Raw genomic sequence first — 22,537 nt, forward strand, 5'->3', positions numbered from 1 at the left:
ACTGCTGTTGAACTTTATTGCGTTATAGTTGCTGTTTTACTGTTCAGTTCACTACAGTTATTTTTTATAATTCGTTTTTGCAAATAAACTAGAAACTACTAGAACTATAAACTAGACAAGAAAATTACTTGAATCCAAAAAACATCCCAGAAAAAATTATAAAATATTCTTGGAAGATGTTGAAGAAAAAACCCCTTGGAACAAAAGTGCAGTACAGTTCTTACCACACCATTGGCATATTCGACTACAGCAGCACAAATGCAGTAAAGACGAAGCTTAATTATTTTTACTGCAGTTATATTGCTGTTGAACTTTATTGTACTGTATTTGAACTGTGCTTATACCTCATTGTATTGCAATGTTGCAATTGTACTTAATTTTACTGCAGTTAAACTTCTATAAACTGCTGTTGTACTGCAGCTTTACTTCAGTTTACTGCAATTATTTTTTTTTGTAAGGGAAGTGTTGGAAATAAGCAGCACGTAGAATTATCCTGTGCTTTTAGGAGAGGGTGACACAGGTATGTTGCTCACTGGTTTACAGCGGCACATTTACGCTCATTATTCTTGTGTGAGACATAAACAGCAGCATGTTGCAGTCATTTAGCACAGGAGGCTAAACACATCAGGATAATGTGATACAGCTCTGAGCTAGGAACTATTCTAGGTATGAACATTTGTTGCTGGGGTTTTCATTTTTTTAAAGTCACTAGGAAAGATGGCAACATTTTAATGGATTATTTTAATATTTGTTATAGTCTTTAATCAGAATAACGTATACTTCCTTTCCAACAACTTATCTTCTATAATGGTTTGTTTACTGGCATGAGGGCAAGATCAACATGTCACTCGCATGAGGTTCCCCAATGATAAGCCACAACCATGTAAAAAATTCTGCATGGACGAAATCAGGGATGATTTACAAAAATATTTCTGTGCATATACATTAGATTAGTACCAAAGCCAAAACTGGCAATAATCTAACAAAAAAGATCACAGTCCAAAAATAAATTAATAATTATTTGTAATTTTTATTTGTATAGTGCGTTTTACAATAATTATTGTTTCAAAGCAGGTTTACAAAAGGTGCACATTACTGCATAACAATCAAAATCAGAAGAGTTAAGTTTATTAGTTACTATAAATGTATTAGTTACTAATAACTTTAATTACTAATAATGTTATCAGTTAAAGTTATTATATAAACAGGCTTAACTTGCGGTAACAGAGTATATAAGTGATGTCTATGTGTAGATGTTTGTGTATTAAGTGTATGTGTTGTCCTCGGATTGTTGGCATGATCTCTTCACAGATCTTGGATCTGATCAAGTGGCTCTGCACAATCTCTAGAAGCCTCAGCATGGGATGTAAAATATAAAAAAAGCAAAGAAAATAATCAGTAAAGCTGCTATTATTAGATATTACGGTCAATGTGAAATGGAAGTGCTGCAAATGAAAAGACATGTTATATAAACAAACATATAAATCATTAAATTAATATTAGTATATAGTATTAAGTATTTCTAACAAAGTGGCTGGTGTATTAAGACAAGAAGAATGTGTCCTGCAGGTGGTTTGTAAAGCCTACTCACCTGCAAAGAGCACACTTACATATCCTACTGTTATTTGATGCACTTGTAACCCAGATTACTGAAGAGTTATATTTGTACATTTATAAAATAATATAAATGATCAGGGGATAAAACAACATATAATTGTGGATTCATTGTTCTAAAATGTTCTTAATAAGAAATAAATTGTTTAAAAATAATAATGTGAAATATTCACATGTTATTGGTTTAGCCAATCAGTGATGTGTGGGAGGGATTTGCGCTTGCTGACGCAGTGGGAAGAGATCGCCAGACTGTGGAGGAGGAGAGAGTGAGATCGCTAGATTTGATGATTTAAACTGTGAAATTAGATTATAACTTTGAAACTAGTTTGAGAAACTTACAAAAAGCTTTCATAGAGAAGTATTTGAAGAGGATTCAGTCGTTAAATTGTTCCTGTGATGATCGATGGGAAAATTGCATCATTGTGTTGTTGAGGAGTGAATATATGGACATGGTGAGTTTAATTACTTTGTAAACACTCTGAATTTAATGTTAAATGACAAACAAACACAGTTTGTAGAGAAACAAGAGTTTATTTTGCTGTTTTGTGATATATACTGTATTTAGTTGTCTCCACGTGTTATTATTTCCCTTCACGTGTATGTTCACATGCATATCGCCTTGTATACATGCCTAAAAAAAAGAGATACAGGTTAATTGTAATGATTATAATGTTATTTGCTTGTATGTGGAAATATTTACCTGATATAATGATATCATTGACTAAATGTAGTCATGCTTTTGGCCTTTTGTACAGGTCAGGTTTTTTTCTTTGGTGTTTTTGATTGAAGACTGATTTACATTGATGGCGGGCCAACCTATACGGACACTAGAAAAGGAAATTGGAAATTCACCCTACTGAACCAGGAGAGTACTTTAATACTTTTTATTTTTCCAGCTCAAGGTAAAAGACTGTTTTTTTTCCCGTTTCTGGATAGAGACTGTTCGTATTTTTCCCTGAGAACTGATTAAGAAAAAAGACTAATACCAGCGCAAGGACACTTGGAAATCAAACTATTTTCCTTTTGAAGTGAAATGAGAAATACTGAGTTTGTTGATTCTGAACAAGTGGTTTTCTTTACATTTTCAATGTAATTTCAATTGAACTTTATTTTGTTTTATTGTGTTTTAATTGTTTTATTGTATTTTGTTAATTTTATTTTGGGGAAAGATCTGCAGAAAAATATATCTATAAACATTTCAAATACTTACCTATATAGTGGTTTCTGTCATTTTTCAGCAAATGCTCATTACCTCCAGTAGTCGAATCCTAGGCTTCTGATGTCCAGATTGATTTGATAGTGTAACCTGTTACATAAAATTGGCGAGCCAGCCAGGAGGTGGTGCTGTATTGCTGAGAACTGACAGGTGATTAAAATACTATTGGTGTTTGGAATAATCATTTCTCTGTTAAAATGGATGTAGTTATGCAAGAAGGTATCAAAATCCCAAATGCTATTATAATTAGTGGGGAAACTGAGACAGCAGATGATGAAGAATTTCTGAAAATCTTGCAAAAACACGGTTCTATTGTTAGATCGGTTAAAATTCAAGACCCTGAATCTGAGTTTAATCAGGATGTGATTATTGAATTTGACAGTGGCAGTGCTTTACAGTCTTTAGAGCCCCTGTTGCCGTATACTTACCAGCTGACTAGTGATCCAAATATCACTTACTTAGTGAGATCCTTATCCAGTGTGTACACTCAACAGTTAGGGGGTAGTGCTACCAAATCATACCTAAAGGGATTGAAAGAAATCGCAAAACTTAGTGGGGCAAATTTTGAAGCAATGTTGAGTGAAATGCTAACAGAAATGAGTGCTGTAGTTCTTCCTGCAAGCTCTGTATCTGAAGCTCCTGACAAACCCCCTATTACACCATCTGGTCAAGAGCCAATTAGTGGCAAAACATCTCCAGTTATGGCTCAGCCTAGCAACGAAGGAAACCAGGAAATGCATCAAACTGCTGCTCATGTCGCTGATTCTTCAGTTCTTACTTCACCCACAATACTTAACCCACCAGAAGTACAGAGGTTGGTTGTTGAACATGTGGTGAGGAGTGGAGAAGGTGTTGCCCAGGCACACATACCCATGCGACTCAGACTGTTTTCTGGTAGGAAACCTCGCCCTGCTAATGAGACAGATTATGACACATGGCGTTCTAGTGTCGATCTCGTTTTGAAGGATCCTGCAATATCTGATCTTCATGGTTCAAGAAAGATTCTAGATAGCCTTTTGCCCCCAGCTGCTGATGTCATTAAACAACTGAGCGCTGACGCTGCTCCATCAGCTTACCTGCAGTTGCTAGATTCTGCCTTTGGTACAGTCGAAGATGGTGATGAACTTTTCGCTAAATTCATGAATACCTTGCAGGATGCAGGAGAAAAACCTTCGGCCTACCTGTATAGGCTTCAGGCAGCCTTGAACATAGCCATCAAGCGTGGTGGTGTGTTGGCCAGTGAAGCAGACCGACACCTTTTGAAACAATTTTGTCGGGGCTGCTGGGATGATGGTTTAATAGCTGACCTGCGATTGGCACAAAAACGAGATGATCCTCCTACTTTTGCGCAGCTATTATTGATGTTACGAACCGAGGAAGATAAACATACTGCAAAAACCATTCGTATGAAGCAACATCTAGGTAGTTCCAAGCAGCGTGCACTGATGAACACCCAAAGGATCTGGGTATGCGATGAACCTAAGCAAAGTACAGATTGCAATGTGTTGTCATTAGCAACAGAAGCTAAAGAGCTTAAAAAACAGATAGCCACTCTACAGAGCCAATTAGCTAAACTCGCTACTAAATCTGAGGCCCCAAAGAAACTGGCATCACAAACCGTAGATCGGAAAGCTTCTTTCAAAGACAAAAAATCAACCAAGCCAAGTGTTGAATCTACAATGCCTATGCATTATAAACAAACTGACAAACCCAGGCCATGGTACTGTTTTCAATGTGGGGAAGATGGCCACATTGCCTCCTCCTGTGATTCAGAGCCCAACCCAGCACTTGTGGCTGAAAAGCGTAAACTTCTGAGGGAGAAACAGTCCCAGTGGGAATCTCAAAACAATATGGCAAAGGCTGCTTTAAACCAGAGCCAGTTCCTGTTGCGGGACAGCCAGGGACTGAAACATTAAAGTGTCCCCCTAAAACTAAAGCTTCTATGCAAAGCCATAGTTCGAAAATAAAAGATGGCAAATTACCCAGAGGGTTGGTTGGTGAAAGATGCATCGCACAAGTCACTATTTTAGGGCAGAAATGTAACTGTTTGATCGACACAGGCTCCCAAGTTACAACTATTCCCTTATCCTTTTATGACCAACACCTTTCAGAAACCCCCATCAATTCCGTTTCTGATTTGTTGGAAGTTGAAGGTGCGAATGGCCTTTCTGTGCCCTACATTGGGTACATAGAACTGAATATAACTTTTCCTGCAGAGTTTATTGGGACAAGTGTTGAATTACCTACTGTCGCTTTGGTGGTTCCAGAGCCAGAGTCTTGCACCATGCCTTTAATTATTATAGGGACAAATACTTTGGACACCCTTTATGATGAACACTTGAAAACGAGTTCTATGACCTTCCAGCCTTCCTTGTTTGGCTACAGAACTGTCCTGAATACCATCAGATTGCGGCACAAACATAATGCTGGTGCTCTTGGTCAAATAAGGTTGAGAAGTAAGGTACCAGAAGTCATGGCGGCTGGCCAAACTGTCGTTTTAGAGGGCATTGCCCATATGCATGGCTTTCCAACTGATAAATGGATTGTTGTGGAACACCCCTCCATATCTTTCTTACCCGGTGGAATTGTGGTGAAAAATTGCTTACTTACTCTCCCTTCTAGACGATATAGCCATCTTCCTGTGGTTCTCACAAATGAGACTGATCACAATATCACTATCCCACAGAGGTGTGTCATTGCAGAGATCCATGCTTTGGAGTCAGTGCTTTCTTCTGACAACGCTATACCTAAACAGGAATTCCAAAGTGATGAGCCCAAAGTAATCAAAGAAGAAGAGTTCATTTTAAATTTTGGTGATTCTCCATTATCACAGGAATGGAAGGATCGAATCACAAAGAAACTTCGTGAGATGCCAGAAGTCTTTGCTCAACATGATCTGGATTTTGGACATACACAAAAAATGAAACATTGCATCAAATTACATGATGAATCCCCGTTCAAACACCGCGCTAGACCAATTCATCCACGTGATATTGGGGCTGTAAGAAAACACCTTCAGGAACTTCTTTTAAGTGGAGTCATACGCGAGTCAGAATCCCCTTTTTCTTCGCCAATTGTTGTAGTCAGAAAGAAAAATGGAGATGTACGACTCTGCATCGATTATCGGAAGTTAAATCTTCAAACAATCAAGGACGCATATGCTTTGCCGAACCTTGATGAGACATTTTCAGCTTTAAATGGATCCAAGTGGTTCACTGTACTAGACTTAAAATCTGGCTACTATCAGATTGAAGTTGCAGAGGAAGACAAACCGAAAACGGCCTTTGTGTGTCCCCTGGGGTTTTGGGAATTTAATCGTATGCCCCAGGGGGTAACCAATGCCCCAAGCACTTTCCAAAGGCTAATGGAAAAGTGTATGGGTGACATTAACCTGAAAGAAGTGCTAGTGTTTTTGGATGATTTGATTGTCTTTTCTGCATCCCTTGAGGAACACGAGAGACGTTTGCTACAAGTTCTTGCTCGTCTGAAGGAGTATGGGCTAAAACTTTCACCAGAAAAGTGCCGTTTTTTCCAGACCTCTGTTAGATACTTGGGTCATGTAGTATCCGAGTAAGGCGTGGCAACAGACCCTGAAAAGATTGAGGCTATAAAGACCTGGCCTTGTCCAAGGAACCTTAAGGAGTTAAGGTCATTTTTAGGCTTTTCAGGCTACTACCGTAGGTTTATTAAAGACTACTCACAAATAGCAAAGCCCTTAAATGAACTGACTTCTGGTTATCCACCCTCGAGGAAGAGTTGTAAGAAAGCTGAAAAGGAATATCAATACCATGATCCAAAAGAGCCTTTTGGCGGACGTTGGACAGCTACTTGCCAGAGAGCATTTGAAATCCTAATTGAAAAGCTTTCTACTGCTCCCGTCTTAGGATTTGCGGACCCCAAACTTCCTTATGTTGTTCACACCGATGCTAGCACCACAGGATTGGGAGCTGCATTATATCAAGAGCAAAATGGGAAGCAACGTGTTATTGCATTTGCTAGTAGAGGCTTGTCGTATAGCGAGGCCCGATACCCGGCCCATAAACTCGAGTTCCTTGCCCTTAAATGGGCTGTAACTGAGAAATTTCATGATTATCTTTATGGCGGCACATTTACTGTCATAACAGATAGCAATCCATTGACATACCTTCTGACGACAGCTAAATTGGATGCTACCAGCTACCGGTGGCTTGCTGCACTTTCAACATTCTCATTTCGGCTGCAGTACCGGGCTGGTAAACAAAATGTTGATGCAGACAGTTTGTCTAGGCGACCACATGAATCATTGCCAGAAGACCAGTTATCGGTAAAGGAGTTTGAAAGGATCAATAAGTTCGTGGAGTATCATACCATCGATACTGAGAATCCACAGAATACGGATAGAGATATAATCCGAGCTATTTGTGAGAAGCATTCTGTCCAACAAAGTGATGATTCTGGTGTCACTCTAGTTGAGTCTTTGGCAATCCATCCTGATGCTGTGCCGGAATGTTTCGAACAAGAGGATAGTCTAAACGGATTAGCTGCTTTACCTCTCCTTATGAAGGAAGACTTGGCTGAACGGCAGAGATGTGATCCTGTCATCCGTGAAGTAGTGATGTGCATGGAATCTGGTGAAAAACCTCTGCCTGCATTACGACTAGAATATCCAGATCTTCCATTTTACTTACGAGAATGAGACCGTCTTGAGTTGATAGATGGAGTTCTGTACAGACGACGACGAGAAGGAGACTCAGTCAATTTCCAACTGGTTTTGCCAGAGGATCTTAGAAGTTTTGCTTTGAACAGTCTACATGATCAAATGGGTCATATGGGAACAGAAAGGACGCTAGATTTGGTCCGTTCTAGGTTCTATTGGCCAAGGATGGGAACTGAAGTGGAGCACAAAATTAAGACTTGTAGTCGTTGCGTACGTAGGAAATCCTTGCCGCAGAAAAGTGCACCCTTAGTAAACATTCAAGCCACAAGACCCTTACAACTTGTTTGCATGGATTTTCTTTCTCTTGAACCAGATAAGAGCAATACTCGTGATATCTTGGTTATTACCGATTTCTTTACGAAGTATGCAGTGGCCATACCAACGCCGAATCAGAAAGCAAGAACTGTTGCAAAGTGCCTATGGGATCAGTTCATTGTGCATTATGGTTTCCCTGAGCGGTTACATAGTGACCAAGGACCAGATTTCGAATCTCATACCATCAAGGAACTTTGTGCAATTGCCGGAATCCAAAAGATTAGAACAACACCATATCATCCTCGAGGAAATCCTGTGGAACGGTTTAACCGGACTTTGTTAAATATGCTCGGAACGTTGGAAGAAAAGGACAAAAGTCATTGGAAGGATTTTGTCAAACCCTTGGTACATGCATATAATTGTACTAAACACGAGTCTACAGGATTTTCTCCATATGAGTTGATGTTTGGCCGTCAACCACGGTTGCCGCTTGATCTTGCTTTTGGATTGCCATGTAAAGACTGTAAACAAGTGTCTCATTCACAATATGTTCAAAGTCTTAAATCTCATCTAAAGGAAAGTTATGAGGTTGCTTCACAAAATGCACGGAGGATTGCTGAAAAGAACAAAATCCGGTATGATAAACATGTAACTAATTCTTCTTTGGAAGTCGGAGATCGTGTTCTAGTAAGGAATGTACGCATCCGTGGAAAGCATAAGCTAGCTGACCGATGGGAATCTGAAATCTATGTTGTTGTGAAACAAGCTGCTAACTTACCAGTTTACACTGTCCGGCCAGAAACAAAAGATGGTCCGCTTCGTACTCTTCATAGAGATCTTTTGCTTCCCTGTGGATTCTTACCTGCTTCCAGGATCCCAGATCCAGTTGTGAGTAAACCTAATGTAAGACATAATACTCAGAAGAATCCTGATTCACAGATCCTTGACAGTTCAGTTTCTGTTCCTGAGATGGATAATGACATTCCTGAAATGATGTGTGGAGCTTATCCAATTGATGAGACAAGATTTACTACGGTTCACCAAGTGCTTAGGCCAAATGTCTCTGATGAGGTCCCTCATAACCCTGGGGTTATTCATTCACGCTCAGCGGACAAAGTAGCTCAGAGTGATCAAAGTAGTGACTTACCTGCGGATGTTCCAGAGCAAGCTCCACCTACTGAAAATATAAGAGAACACTTACCTGTTGGTGTTCCAACAGACTCCTTACCTGATGTCTCGGAGATCACTGAGTCAAGTCCAATTCCTAATGCAAAGTCAGTTAATGATCAAGAAAATTCTCAAGAGGAATGTAGTGGACAGACCCAGACCTCTGACGAGGAGGGGAATGATCTTTTAGAAGACCTTCCCAGACGATCAACTAGACAAAGAAAGGGTCCTAAAATGCTTACCTATCCACAGCTTGGAAACCCTTTAATGCACGTAGTGCATTCCTTTTTCCAAGGCTTAAACACTGTTTTGCTTAATGCATTGGATAATAGTGAAAGTCTGAATGATTTACCTGGGAAATCCTCCATACAGGATGTATAATATGTTAAGTTATTCTAAACTGTCACGAGACGTGTACAGTTAAGTGGGGGAGGATGTAACCCAGATTACTGAAGAGTTATATTTGTACATTTATAAAATAATATAAATGATCAGGGGATAAAACAACATATAATTGTGGATTCATTGTTCTAAAATGTTCTTAATAAGAAATAAATTGTTTAAAAATAATAATGTGAAATATTCACATGTTATTGGTTTAGCCAATCAGTGATGTGTGGGAGGGATTTGCGCTTGCTGACGCAGTGGGAAGAGATCGCCAGACTGTGGAGGAGGAGAGAGTGAGATCGCTAGATTTGATGATTTAAACTGTGAAATTAGATTATAACTTTGAAACTAGTTTGAGAAACTTACAAAAAGCTTTCATAGAGAAGTATTTGAAGAGGATTCAGTCGTTAAATTGTTCCTGTGATGATCGATGGGAAAATTGCATCATTGTGTTGTTGAGGAGTGAATATATGGACATGGTGAGTTTAATTACTTTGTAAACACTCTGAATTTAATGTTAAATGACAAACAAACACAGTTTGTAGAGAAACAAGAGTTTATTTTGCTGTTTTGTGATATATACTGTATTTAGTTGTCTCCACGTGTTATTATTTCCCTTCACGTGTATGTTCACATGCATATCGCCTTGTATACATGCCTAAAAAAAAGAGATACAGGTTAATTGTAATGATTATAATGTTATTTGCTTGTATGTGGAAATATTTACCTGATATAATGATATCATTGACTAAATGTAGTCATGCTTTTGGCCTTTTGTACAGGTCAGGTTTTTTTCTTTGGTGTTTTTGATTGAAGACTGATTTACATTGATGGCGGGCCAACCTATACGGACACTAGAAAAGGAAATTGGAAATTCACCCTACTGAACCAGGAGAGTACTTTAATACTTTTTATTTTTCCAGCTCAAGGTAAAAGACTGTTTTTTTTCCCGTTTCTGGATAGAGACTGTTCGTATTTTTCCCTGAGAACTGATTAAGAAAAAAGACTAATACCAGCGCAAGGACACTTGGAAATCAAACTATTTTCCTTTTGAAGTGAAATGAGAAATACTGAGTTTGTTGATTCTGAACAAGTGGTTTTCTTTACATTTTCAATGTAATTTCAATTGAACTTTATTTTGTTTTATTGTGTTTTAATTGTTTTATTGTATTTTGTTAATTTTATTTTGGGGAAAGATCTGCAGAAAAATATATCTATAAACATTTCAAATACTTACCTATATAGTGGTTTCTGTCATTTTTCAGCAAATGCTCATTACCTCCAGTAGTCGAATCCTAGGCTTCTGATGTCCAGATTGATTTGATAGTGTAACCTGTTACACACTGTGTATACTATACTAGAAAGATAAGTCTTTAATCTAGTTTTAAACTGAGAGAGTGTGACATTAGACAAAAGAAATGTCTGAGTCAGGGTAGAATGTGTTCCCACATCTGGACATTATGTGTGTCTCAGACATTAGCAGTAAGGCTATTCCATACTTTGGGAGTCATATATGAGAAGGGTCAACCTTCTTGAGTAGACTTTGCTATTCTGGTTACTATCAGAAGCCCTGAGTTTTGTTATCTTAAAGAGTAGGTTGGATCGTAGCGAGACAGGAGGTTAGTTAGATAAACAGGAGCTAGACTATTTAAAGCTTTAAAGGCAAGAAGCTTTATTTTATAATCAAAACAGAACTTAACAGACAGCCAGTTTAAGTTAAAACTGAGGTAATATGATCATGTTTTTTGTGACCTGGTAAGAACTCTGGCAGCTGCATTTTGCACTAACTGAAGTCTATTAATAGATGATTCCAGGCAACCAATTAACATAGCATTACAGTAATCTAATCAAGTGGTCATAAAAGCATGAACTAGCTTTTTTGCATCATTTGGACAGAACAATATCTTAAGTAAGATGAATCGGCTTGAATGATTTGGAACACTGAGTAATGGGCAGTGAAGTACCTGAGGGTGAATTAAGTGAAACATAAGATTAACTTTGACCAGTCATTTGAATTAGTGAATCATTTACTGATCACTCTGACTAGACCAATCTGGAGTGTGTTTTCTAATATCAGCTGTTACTGCAAGATCTGTTATCACCAACAGGTCCTAACGGGACTTGCAACCATAGGTTTTAAATAATGGTATGCTTCTTAGAAACAAAGGTCAGATCAGTTAAATTCACTGACAAATTGTTCACTTTGAGCAATAAAATGTGTGAAAAAATTGCACTTAATGAAAACTTGCATGTACTTGTATCAAGAGTGACAGGCATGTTGGTGCATTGATTATGGTTGATGTACTGGTTCATTGTAGTTAAGAAAGAGATTAGCCAAATGCAAAGCTCATGATCCGTCAATCTACATTCCTACTTTTACTTACAGTATGGTCATGAGCTTTGGGTGGGTGGGTGCACCCTTAGAGATGGGTGGGTGGGTGCACCCTTAGAGATAGTATGAGATGGGTGCACTCTTAGAGATAGGATGAGATAGCTTGAGGAGTTTTTTTATCTGTTAGTAACTAAGAGTAGAGTTGCTGCTCCTCCACATAAAGAAAAGCCAGTTGAGGTGGCTTGGACATCTGCTTCAGATCCCTCCTGGTTGCCAACCAAGGGAGGTCTTCTGGGCTTGTGAAGACAAAGGACACGCTGGAGGGACTATGTCTCTCTGCTTTGCTGGGAATACCACCACCAAGATTTGGAGGAAGTGGCTGGGGAGAGGGAAGTCTGGGGTTCTCTCCTAAGACTGTTGCCACTGCAACCCGGCCCTGGATAAGTAGTAGCTGATGATTGATTGAATGAATGTATGCATGCACTCATGTAGTCTAAAGTGTTTAAAGTTTAAAATATAATTGTCACTATATGGAAGATGACAAAACAAGTACGCTAACTTTTCCCATGCTTATATTACTCTTGAGTGTCTATAGAGAAGTACTGCATACATCTGTTCTCCAAAAAGTGTCACATTTTTTAAATAATTGTAAGACAAAGTTAGTTTCCCAATTCTCTCTAGAAGAAAACAAGGGGCTGGAGCCATGAAGAAACAAGGGAACAACTTTGTAACCGTAGCCCTTTGACTAATATTGCAGTGTGATCACTCTAGGTTAGTTTCAGGAGCATACAATGATGCCAGTGTGGTTAGAGCATTCAAAACATTACTGATAAGCTGCTAATCTCAAATCAGCTCATGCAACGGCTAGAGTATTTTTAATGAAATAAAGGTTAAGTTGCAGACATTTTAGAATAACTAGCTTGTTTACTCTATATTCTTTTCCCAGTTTAACAACCACTTACTTTTGTGTGATTTAGCAGACGTTGATAATTGACTCTGCAGTGAATGGGGCTGCCTCATGTCAAAAAACAAATGCATTGCTATGGAAATATTAAAGTTCTGAATAAATCCCAAAGGGGGGTCAGCTGCTGTATTTAAAACTTACATATGAATAGGGTTAAATTGGCTATGGCAAAACAAGATCAGCTTTAGCCACTAGACACCATGGGCCACTCGATTCACAACACTGACATCAGCAAACCGCTCACCCACATGATGCCAAAGATGCTGTCTGCCATCTGCCCTGTATAGTGAAAACCAAGATTAATCTATTGAGAGTTCCCCTCTCTAAAGTGCCAGAAACCATCACATTTTAGTAGTTGTGTCGGTTACAACGAGCCAGATGAGGACAATGAGCATGCAGATGAGATACCTTGAGTCATTTCTGACCGTTTGTGCAGAAATCCGTGGTTATGTAAACTGACTGTTGCAGCAGCTCTTCAGGTGATGCTTGATGTTGGGTCCTGGGCTAGTGTGGTTACACATGGTCTGTGGTAGAGAGGCCGGTTAGATGTCATGCCAAATTCTCTGAAATGCATTTATAGACGTATGGTCAAGAAATAATATTCAATTCACAGGCAAAATCCCTGGTGGTCATTTCTGCAGTCAGCTTCCAAACTGCATGCTTCAAAAACTTGGGACATCTTGGCATTCTACTGTGTGAAAACTGCACATTTTAAAATGGCCTTTGATTGTAACCAGCCTAAGGCACACCTGAGCAATAATTAGGCTGTCTAATCAGCATCTTGATATGCCACACATTTGAGGTGGATGGTTTATCTCAGCAAAGGAGAAGTGCTCACTAACTCATATTTAAAAAATGTGTGAACAATATTTTGAGACCTTTTGTGAATGTAGAACAAGTAGTATATGTTTGAGTATAGCTCATGAAAAATTAGAGCAAAAACAGAAATTGCATTGAGTGTGTATATATGCAACATATATATATCAAAATGTTGCAAAAACTTTTTTATATATGAATGTGATAGGATATATGGGCCTTGAACATTGTGAGGACCAAGCAACATCTATAGGTTTTCCTTTGAGAACCGGGCCAAAAAAATTAAGTGCAGGCATGTTTATAATATTTAATTATCTACAAATACAAAATTATATACACTTTAAAGTGCAGTTTTGACAAGGTTACTATCTTTCCTTAGTATAATGGAGTTTAGCATGTGATGGGATCCTTCTTTAATAGTACTAAAATACTCTTTAATGTAACATTTTAGTAGTAGACTGGTTTACAAAGACTCCACAACACCTCATAAAGCTGTATATCAGAGGAATGACACTTGAAAGGGTTTGGTCTTTATTGCCTTGGCTTTAGCTTGAAAAAGGATTTATAACAGACAATTGATTCATGATTTAGCTGCATCCTCAAGCATTACTGCAAATCTTGTTCCTTCAGCTATATCTCAGCTTTAAAAAAAAAACATCCTTTCTCTGTCTTCGCACTTTTCACAAGGTGGGTCTACCTGCCACGAATGCCAAATAAGTCTGCGATATCTCAGAACCCCAGAGACAAATGCCATAGGAATCCGACAGGAGCAGTGCTGAGGAGCGAGTAGTACAGGCCCTCAGCACAGTATGGCAAGGACCTCTTTGAAGACTTTTAATAGGTCTGCTTTGTGCGCTAGCTGCCAGTATCTGTCACAGAGTCCAGATGTGGGAACACATTCTACCCTGAATCAGACATTTCTTTTTTGTAGATTTCAGCACACATGCTAGTTTGCAATCTTAATTTTATAATCTATAAACAAAGAAAATTCTTCAATACCCATACATAAAAGCCACATAAACACTTTTCTAACCACAATGTATGTTTAGAATTAATTAGGTTAAATAAGTAAATATTTCAGCCATGATTTTAACCAGGAAAATACTTTTTTGTACACAAAAATTAGGTTTATTAACGAACTACCTAATTGTTTAACTAAATAATTGTTTAGCGATTTGTTGTGTCATAATTTTTTCTAAAATATAAAAAATATATTTTAATGTTTTGCTTATTTTTTTTTTATTTTTGTTCATTTTTAATATGTTATATAATTAACAAAAAATAAAATAAATAAGTAGGCATCCAAGAAGCATCTGAAACAGATGCCCAAGCCACCTCAGCTGACTTCTCTTGATTTGGAGGAGCAGCGGGCTCCTCTCGTGTGACAAAGCTCCTTACCCTATCCATAAGGGTGGGCCCTGCCACTCTGCGAAGAAAACTCATTTTGGCCACTTGTATCTGAGATCTTGTCCTCATGACCGTAGGTGAGAGTAGGAATGTAGACTGACCGGTAAATCAAGAGCTTTGCCTTTCGTCTCAGCTCCTTCTTTACCACAACAGACTGCTACATCCTCCGCATTACTGCTGCCGCAGCACCAATCAGCCTGCACATTTATATATATATATATATATATATATATATATATATATATATATATATATATATATATATATATATATATATATACACATACAGTTGAAGTCTGAATTATTAGTCCTGTTTATTTTTTTTCCCCAAATTTCTGTTGAGCAGAGAGAATTTTTTTTCAACACATTTTTAAACATAATAGTTTTAATAACTAATTTCTAATAATCTATCTTTGTTATGGTGACAGTAAATAATAATTGACTAGATATTTTTCAAGACGCTTCTATACAGCTCAAAGTGACATTTAAATACTTAACTAGGCTAATTAGGTAAACTAAGGAGGTTAGGGTAATTAGGCAAGTTATTGTATAATGATGGTTTGATCTGTAGACTATTGAAAAAAAATAAAGCTTAAAGGGGCTAATATTTTATTATATTAAAATTATCAAGCTTAATTTTTAGATATATCGTATTCTGAGCTTTTCTTTAGATGTTTGTAATGTTCAACACATGAATTAAATATCTTTCTTACACTTAACCATGCAATATTCAGCATTTTTTTCCTGGCCAAATGTCTAGTTTTATACTTAAATATCTGTTTTATACTTGTGCCAAAGGAGCATATTTTTACTTGTTTTGGCACATTGAAAATGCTCATTTTGGAGCCTACTTGCAAGTCACACAGCAGTTACTGCAAAGACCATTAACTCAAATGTTATGTGGTTAAAGGTTAGAACTCAGATACAATATGAAAAAGATTGCTTTTGCTGAGAAAAATATATATATATAAAATAAATGAACCATACACTATGGTTTGGAAACAGTCATCGAGTGTTGCCAAAGACAATAATAAAATATGCATAAACCACCCTTACATGCTTCAGTACCACATAACAAGCAATCCTTAACTCTAAACTATGAATAATTAAATAAATGGAATGTTTTTTTGTTAAACTAAGAACATCAAATTTGTGCAGATCAAATTCAAAATAACTAACTTTTAATAGATGCAGCTGTGTATCTGACATATTACCAAACCATGAAAATCCTATTGTGCACACAAAAAAAACTAAAATAACAACTTTATTCAATAGCTTCTCCAGTTTTTGAGATTATTTTTGGTAGTTTTTTTTTTTTTTTTTTTTTTTTTTACTTTGAGGAAGATAGGACCATAGCTGTCTATGGAGGATGTGGGAGCTCTCCAATTTCACATAAAATTCCTTAATCATTTTTGGTTGAACTACCACTTTGAGTGTGTTATTCTTCTTTTTTTCAGCTAATGCAATCAATGACAGCATCATGATGCCAAGATATCTATAATCATGGACCAAGCCATATCCTGAGCTGATGCTGTGGTGGTCATGGAGAAGCGGAGAGCTTGAAATTAATAAAAGACCACTGTGACAGACGAGTCTTAACATTGATCCCGTGGGCCAGCCTGATCACCCGCCAATGATCTATTCATACTTGCAGTTCTTTACGATGGAAGACCAGTGTTATCCAGCCTCCGGTGCCTAGAATGCAGCTCCGCACAGGAAGTGTGGCCAGAGGAGAAATGGGCTGCGTCTGAAACCTCCTACTACTCAGAAGTTACTGCATTTAAATTTATACGCACTACTTGGCCGTTAGAAAAAAAAACGTTCATTTCAGTATGAATGTAAGAAGTATAAATGGAATTCGGACATACTAAATCCGCCATTTTGTCATGGTCACATGACCTACCTGCGTCAGTTGCATGGCTTCACTTCCATTCACGAATTCTCTCGTGGGGCATCATGGGATAGCGCAGCATGCATAAAATTTGCACTTCAGAATCTTGCCGGAAGTAGTAAGTCATCCGGGTACTTCTCACATACTGATTTTCGAATCCTATGAATTCAGGCATACTATTCGGCTCGCATATTGACTTTACCATAGTGTATAGTATGGAAGTGTGTGGTTTCGGAAGCAGCCATGGTCACTCTAGGTTTTTTTCTTTATTTTCATAAATTGGTGAGGTTCGTTCCTCGCCACTGTCGCCACTGGCTTTTTTGGCTGGGACTTGCAGATTTGCACATAGATGGATTTGCTCTTCAGTGCTTGGACTTTCAGCGGTAAAATTTATACCACACAGAACTGAATTGAACTTCAACTCTGAAAACTGGACAGACACTTTCAGTTTTTCTAAAACTTGTATGTCAAGCAGCTTCGATATAATCTACAATGTAAAACCGCTATGTAAATAAATATCAATTGCAGCTATGTTTATGTTTTGCAGCTATGTTTATGTCTTGCTTACATCATTTAGTTTGTAATGTATGGGAGAAAACAAATACATTTTGAGAATTTTAAGTGTATTTTATAATCATAAGAATAAAGAAAGTCATAAAGGTTTGAAAGGAAAAAAAGGTGAATAATGACAATCTTTGGGAGAACTGTCTTTTTAAAACATTGTTGAACAACAGCAAGGAAATATTATGCTTATCCAGCTGAATAAGCAGAAATACAGTACTCCCCCGGTCCTATTACAGTACAAGACAAACTGTGAGGATTTATATAGAGGTTCAATTTACAGTAACAAAAAAAAAAAAAAACACTCTTGACTTTTCACTGACTGCATGCCACATGAGCTGATCATGAAGGTATTTTTAGCACTCTGTCTTTTAATAAATACAATTTCTGCTGATTCAGGCTGTCAGCATAGGAAATTCAACATTAAGTTCCAGAACACCTGACCTTTTACTGCAGCATGTACACATTGCATATAAGACACAGACACTGATCATGTTTAACACAAGACCTAATCAGGTTCAGCCAGATAATGACCCTGCCAAACTCAAGAGCATTCACAGATTCTTTTACAGAGCACCGCAGGCACACGTAGCATGTTATTCAGTCTTGGTGGACAGATCTGTGAATCTCAGTATTGTAGAGGAATACCCTGAGACATACATGAGCTGGATGGAAGAGACATTAAGCTTTGAAGAGAGAGGATAGGGAATACATAAACCGCTCCAAAAATTTGGGCCGAGTCGAGCTTTGGAGTTTGTTAAGAAAGAAAAAAACAAAGAAAAAAACTGAGTGGGATGAAAGAGAGAAGGAATGTGTAAGGGGTTGATAAGAAATGAGTCTTATCAAGGGTGCATTCCTCATCTGAGAGATAGAGGCCAGGGGAACATTAAGGAGCCGAACAAGAACATTTGCAGCGAACAGCCAGATGTGTTTTCTACTTATGGTTGCCCATGCTGGTTCACGGGTTGTTGTCAGAGTGTCATGAACACTCACAAGCGCTAACGGGCTAATTATCCACCATTTCATGAGCTGCGTCCCAAATCGCATACTTATGCACTACTCTACGCCATTTTGTAGTATAAATAGTGTAAGTAGTGTGTTCACACTGAAAACTCTAAAAATCATCAGTGCACTTTAATTACCCGGATGATGCACTCATTCAGCTGCTAAAATGAAATGTGTAATGATGGACACTTCAAGCACTCAACGACCGCAGGTTTGCTTACGTAGCGGAAGGGGCGGAGCTATCGGGCGCACATGTTGGATAACTTTATTTATTTTGGATGGTGAAAGCAAAATTCTCCTACGAGAGTGATTATAGCGCCTCCCGATGGTGAATGGGGATATACTCACGGCAGGTATTATCTGATAATTCGGTCATTTATCACGGATTTGGCAACTGTCAAACGTCATCAGGGTTTGAATTTCCACTTAGTAAAAAACATTAGAGTGCCATTTGAGACGACACTACATACATATACTATCCTGTTGAGTGTGCAAGTGCATAAGTACATAATGCATGAGTGCATAGTGTATAGTGTGCCATTTGGGACGCAGCTACGGACTTCAACTTCATACATGCACTCCACTCACACACACATGTTCTAGATCCTGACTGATTGCATACACACAGCTGATGCTGCTCAACTGCTGATTACACACGTATATACAGCTCACTTTGAGACACTCATTGCTGAGTCTTGTTATCTTTTCTAGTGACATTACAACAAGTTTCCTTTGTCTTGCTTTGTCTTGCAACCTCCTTGCTCTCTGTTTTAAAATTTTAATCTATTACTTGTCATAAAGTGCTTGTGCTTCAAATATGAATTCATCCATCTTGTTGGTGGAGATGTGCTATTAGTTTATTACTTTCAAACATACTTTTTCACTTTGAAGACACAAGTTTACAAGTTTACACCTTGCTACACGTCCCCCTAACCAACCTAAAACTCAAGACAAAACATATTGAGCCCTATCACACACCCAGCGCAATAAGGTGCTTTGACGTGTTTGGCGTTATTTGCTTTCAGACCCGCACAACACTAATTTTCACATTTCCCACCACGTTTTTTTTTAAAATAGCAAATCTTATTGCACCACTTTGTAGACTCATGGGCATGCTGGTAAAAAAATAGAGATGTGTTAAGGTGCATTGTTGGCACGATGCTATTTTGAAGAACTGAAATAGACTGTGCCATTGACCATCAGGAGCAGGTCTAAAGTCCAGCACAGAGTGCATTAGTTATGCATTAGTTATGCGCCTATGTGTTCAAACGCTTACATATTGTTTATTACATACTGGATGTACAGCAATACACAAATATCTTTATATTAGAAAAAAATTTAAGGATAAAAATGTTACAAAATATTATTTTCTACATAAATATAAAAACCACTACAGTTCATTCATGACAATTTGCATTTGTATTATGTTATTATTATTATTAGCAGTATTGTTTATTATATGCAAATTTATATTTGTTTTAATAAAAACAAGTTTAGATTTGTTCACATGAGAGTATGTATTACTTTACAGGGCATAAGAATTAGAGGTGTGGATGGATATCTTTAACCATACTTTGTAATTATTGTTCATTTATTGCTAGAAATTAGAACTAAATTTAAAAATAGTTTTGAAACAAATCATTGTGCTTAACAAACAAAAATAAATATGTAGTCTAATGGATGTCTTCAGTAAAGAGGCCAAATAGAAGAGGCTCGTTCTTTATTCTCGTGCAGATTGTTTGTTCAAATGTTTTCTTGCTAGTGAAGCATTCAGTTTTTTCATTTACAAAGTCCGCCATGTAATTAGGAAATGTGCCATGGTGTGACACAGCTGACTCTTAAAACGACTGGAAGACTCTGATTGGTTTAATGCATGATACACTCAAAACACCCCATACCTCAATAAGAGAATAAGCACAACCTGGTTAGACCATGCGCAGCGACGCAAACCTATTATTTCCTTAAAAAAGCAAAAGTGGATTCGGACAACACCATAATGCTTTTGCACCCTGCACTTTAGACTTTGCGTCTAGTTCATAAAATAGAGCCCATTGTCAGAAAAGCGGATAATCTGTATAAATTCATATGATTTCAGTTATATGCAAATGTACAATCTTTAAGGGAAGTGTGTCACCAAACCACACCCCTAAGCCTACCCCTCATTAGGGAATGAGCAAATCACATGAAAATGTCCATACAAAATTGTAAAAAAAAAAAAAAAAAAAAAAAAATATATATATATATATATATATATATATATATATATATATATATATATATATATATATATATATATATATATATATATTTATTAGATATAGCCACTAAAAAGTCCCAAAAAGTTCCATAAATTACCATTAAAAATAATAAATTTACCTTTATAACAAAATGTTGTGCAAGTAAAGTAAAATTATCTTAATACTACGTGAAGTTTCATAAATTAATTAAGCACGTAATATGATTGAGCACTGCTGGCTACTGCTGACCACATCCATAATCAGTAATAAATCTAATCAGAGTGATCCTAGCTTACTATAAATGGATCACTTTCTCCTTATTGCTCTTCATTATCTTCATTTTGGAAGAATCCCCCCTTCCACCCTATCTCCTACTTTCCCCCCTTTTCTAAAGGGGGAGCTATCGAGACCTATCTGATCTCGGATCCCCTGATATGCTTATTGACAGTGCGAGAGCCCTGGGCTAAAATATCTCCAAACTCAGGGTTCTCTTTCGGGACAGCAAGCCAAACCTGCTATAAATGCTAAGCATATCTAAATGGGAACTCTTGAATCAAAGTATGAGAAAAAAGTATGCTTTCTTACAAAATGTTCAATAAAGAGCACATTTTGGGTCAATAGGCAGAGAGTAGGTGATTTTTGCATTCAACTGTATGACATTTGCACTTCAAAAGCAAGTGATTCCAAATGTTTTTAAAGCTTTCCACCATATATGGGAATTAACCATAATATCAAGTGTAAACAGGCTCAGAAAACCCTATTATTGCACTACTAACCTCCCAAAACCCATAATGTCTTGCCGTGTGTTGTAATCACACTCAATGCTCCAGAATTGTGGCTACAAGCTTAGCATGCCCAATGAGCACTCACGTAATCTTCTGCAAATGTGAAAATCGGATTCCACAAAGGTTTTCCATTACAATGTGGAGGTTGCCTCAATGCTACAGGCCCTAAGGATGTTTTTACAAGTAGAGCAGCACATGCACAAATAAACATCCGGCACTAAATGTTCCAGTGGACATGGTTGGGTGTCGTAGGTTAAACCTGTCCTGAGAAAAATTCCTGCAAAAAAATTAAAAATCTGTGCTTTATTCCTTCATCTTGCTGTCTCATTGGAAACCGTCGATAACATAATTGATTGTTATATGTGCATGATTGTGCAATCCTTCCAAGCCTTTCCTTCCAGAAGCTGCTTTAAACACAAAATGCTAAGAACTATCATCTGGCTTGCTTTTAAACCCCAGTCATGCAAAGTTGAAACGTCTGTGCACTCAGCAAGAAGCCAGATAAGCCTTCCCATCACCGCTCTCACCCCCCTCACCCATGTTGAGGACGATTTTGTTGATGCAAAGTCAGATCTCCCCATGGCACTTCCACACTGGCACATTTCTTGGGCAAAATATCAGTGGCATTCTGCATTCATGCAGCTTTTGTTTTTTGGGTCCAAAACAGAAGGGCAAACATGGTCATCTGCAGCTATTTTTTTTTCAATGATGTGTAAATCACATGAATTAAGATTTGACATGAGACGTTATTTATTTATTTTCTTTGGCCCTCGAGCTTGGCTTATTTTTATGGAGACATGACGCAACAGGAAATTACACACAAAGATAGCAAAATGTCCCAGACATTATTGTAAAAAATATGTATGGCAGGATTCTGGATAACCCTGAGAACATGCCAGCAAATACATACACATTTGTATGAACCTTTGTACACTCAATGTACATGTACATTAAAAAGTATATATATATATATATATATATATATATATATATATATATATGTATGTGCGGGAGCGAGCTGTGGGCCATACTCGGCCCAGATAACACTCGCCGATGCCGAGTCGGGAACCGAAGCTGGAGGCACCGAAAGGCAGCCGAGCTATTACCTGCTAGCAGGCCGATTACTACCTGCTATCTGGGTAGCGTCACTTCATCCAGCGTTTTGTAGTTAGAAAACATTTATCTTAAGGAAGTGATCAGAAGT

At 37.7% G+C, this 22,537-nt stretch overlaps 1 protein-coding gene and 1 long non-coding RNA gene across 2 annotated transcripts; one reads left to right on the plus strand and one right to left on the minus strand.

Moving 5' to 3' along the window:
- Positions 1-1,841: 1,841 nt before the first annotated feature.
- Positions 1,842-10,575, plus strand: LOC103909212 (zinc finger CCHC domain-containing protein 12). Its single transcript, XM_087295555.1, has 2 exons — positions 1,842-2,066; positions 2,370-10,575. The coding sequence occupies exon 2, from the start codon at positions 3,028-3,030 to the stop codon at positions 4,744-4,746; it is 1,719 nt and encodes a 572-aa protein (XP_087151681.1). The 5' UTR covers positions 1,842-2,066; positions 2,370-3,027; the 3' UTR covers positions 4,747-10,575.
- Positions 10,576-12,773: 2,198 nt separating this feature from the next.
- On the minus strand, positions 12,774-13,348 carry LOC147832488 (uncharacterized). The gene is made up of 3 exons (XR_015516609.1): positions 13,243-13,348; positions 13,057-13,155; positions 12,774-12,910 (listed from the first exon to the last, which is right to left on the minus strand). It is a non-coding gene; the product is annotated as an uncharacterized LOC147832488 (long non-coding RNA).
- Between the last annotated feature and the right edge of the window lie 9,189 nt (positions 13,349-22,537).

Source organism: Danio rerio, chromosome 19 (assembly GCF_052040795.2).
Source record: "Danio rerio strain M-AB ecotype USA chromosome 19, GRCz13ab, whole genome shotgun sequence".
Classification (NCBI taxonomy): Eukaryota; Metazoa; Chordata; class Actinopteri; order Cypriniformes; family Danionidae; genus Danio; species Danio rerio.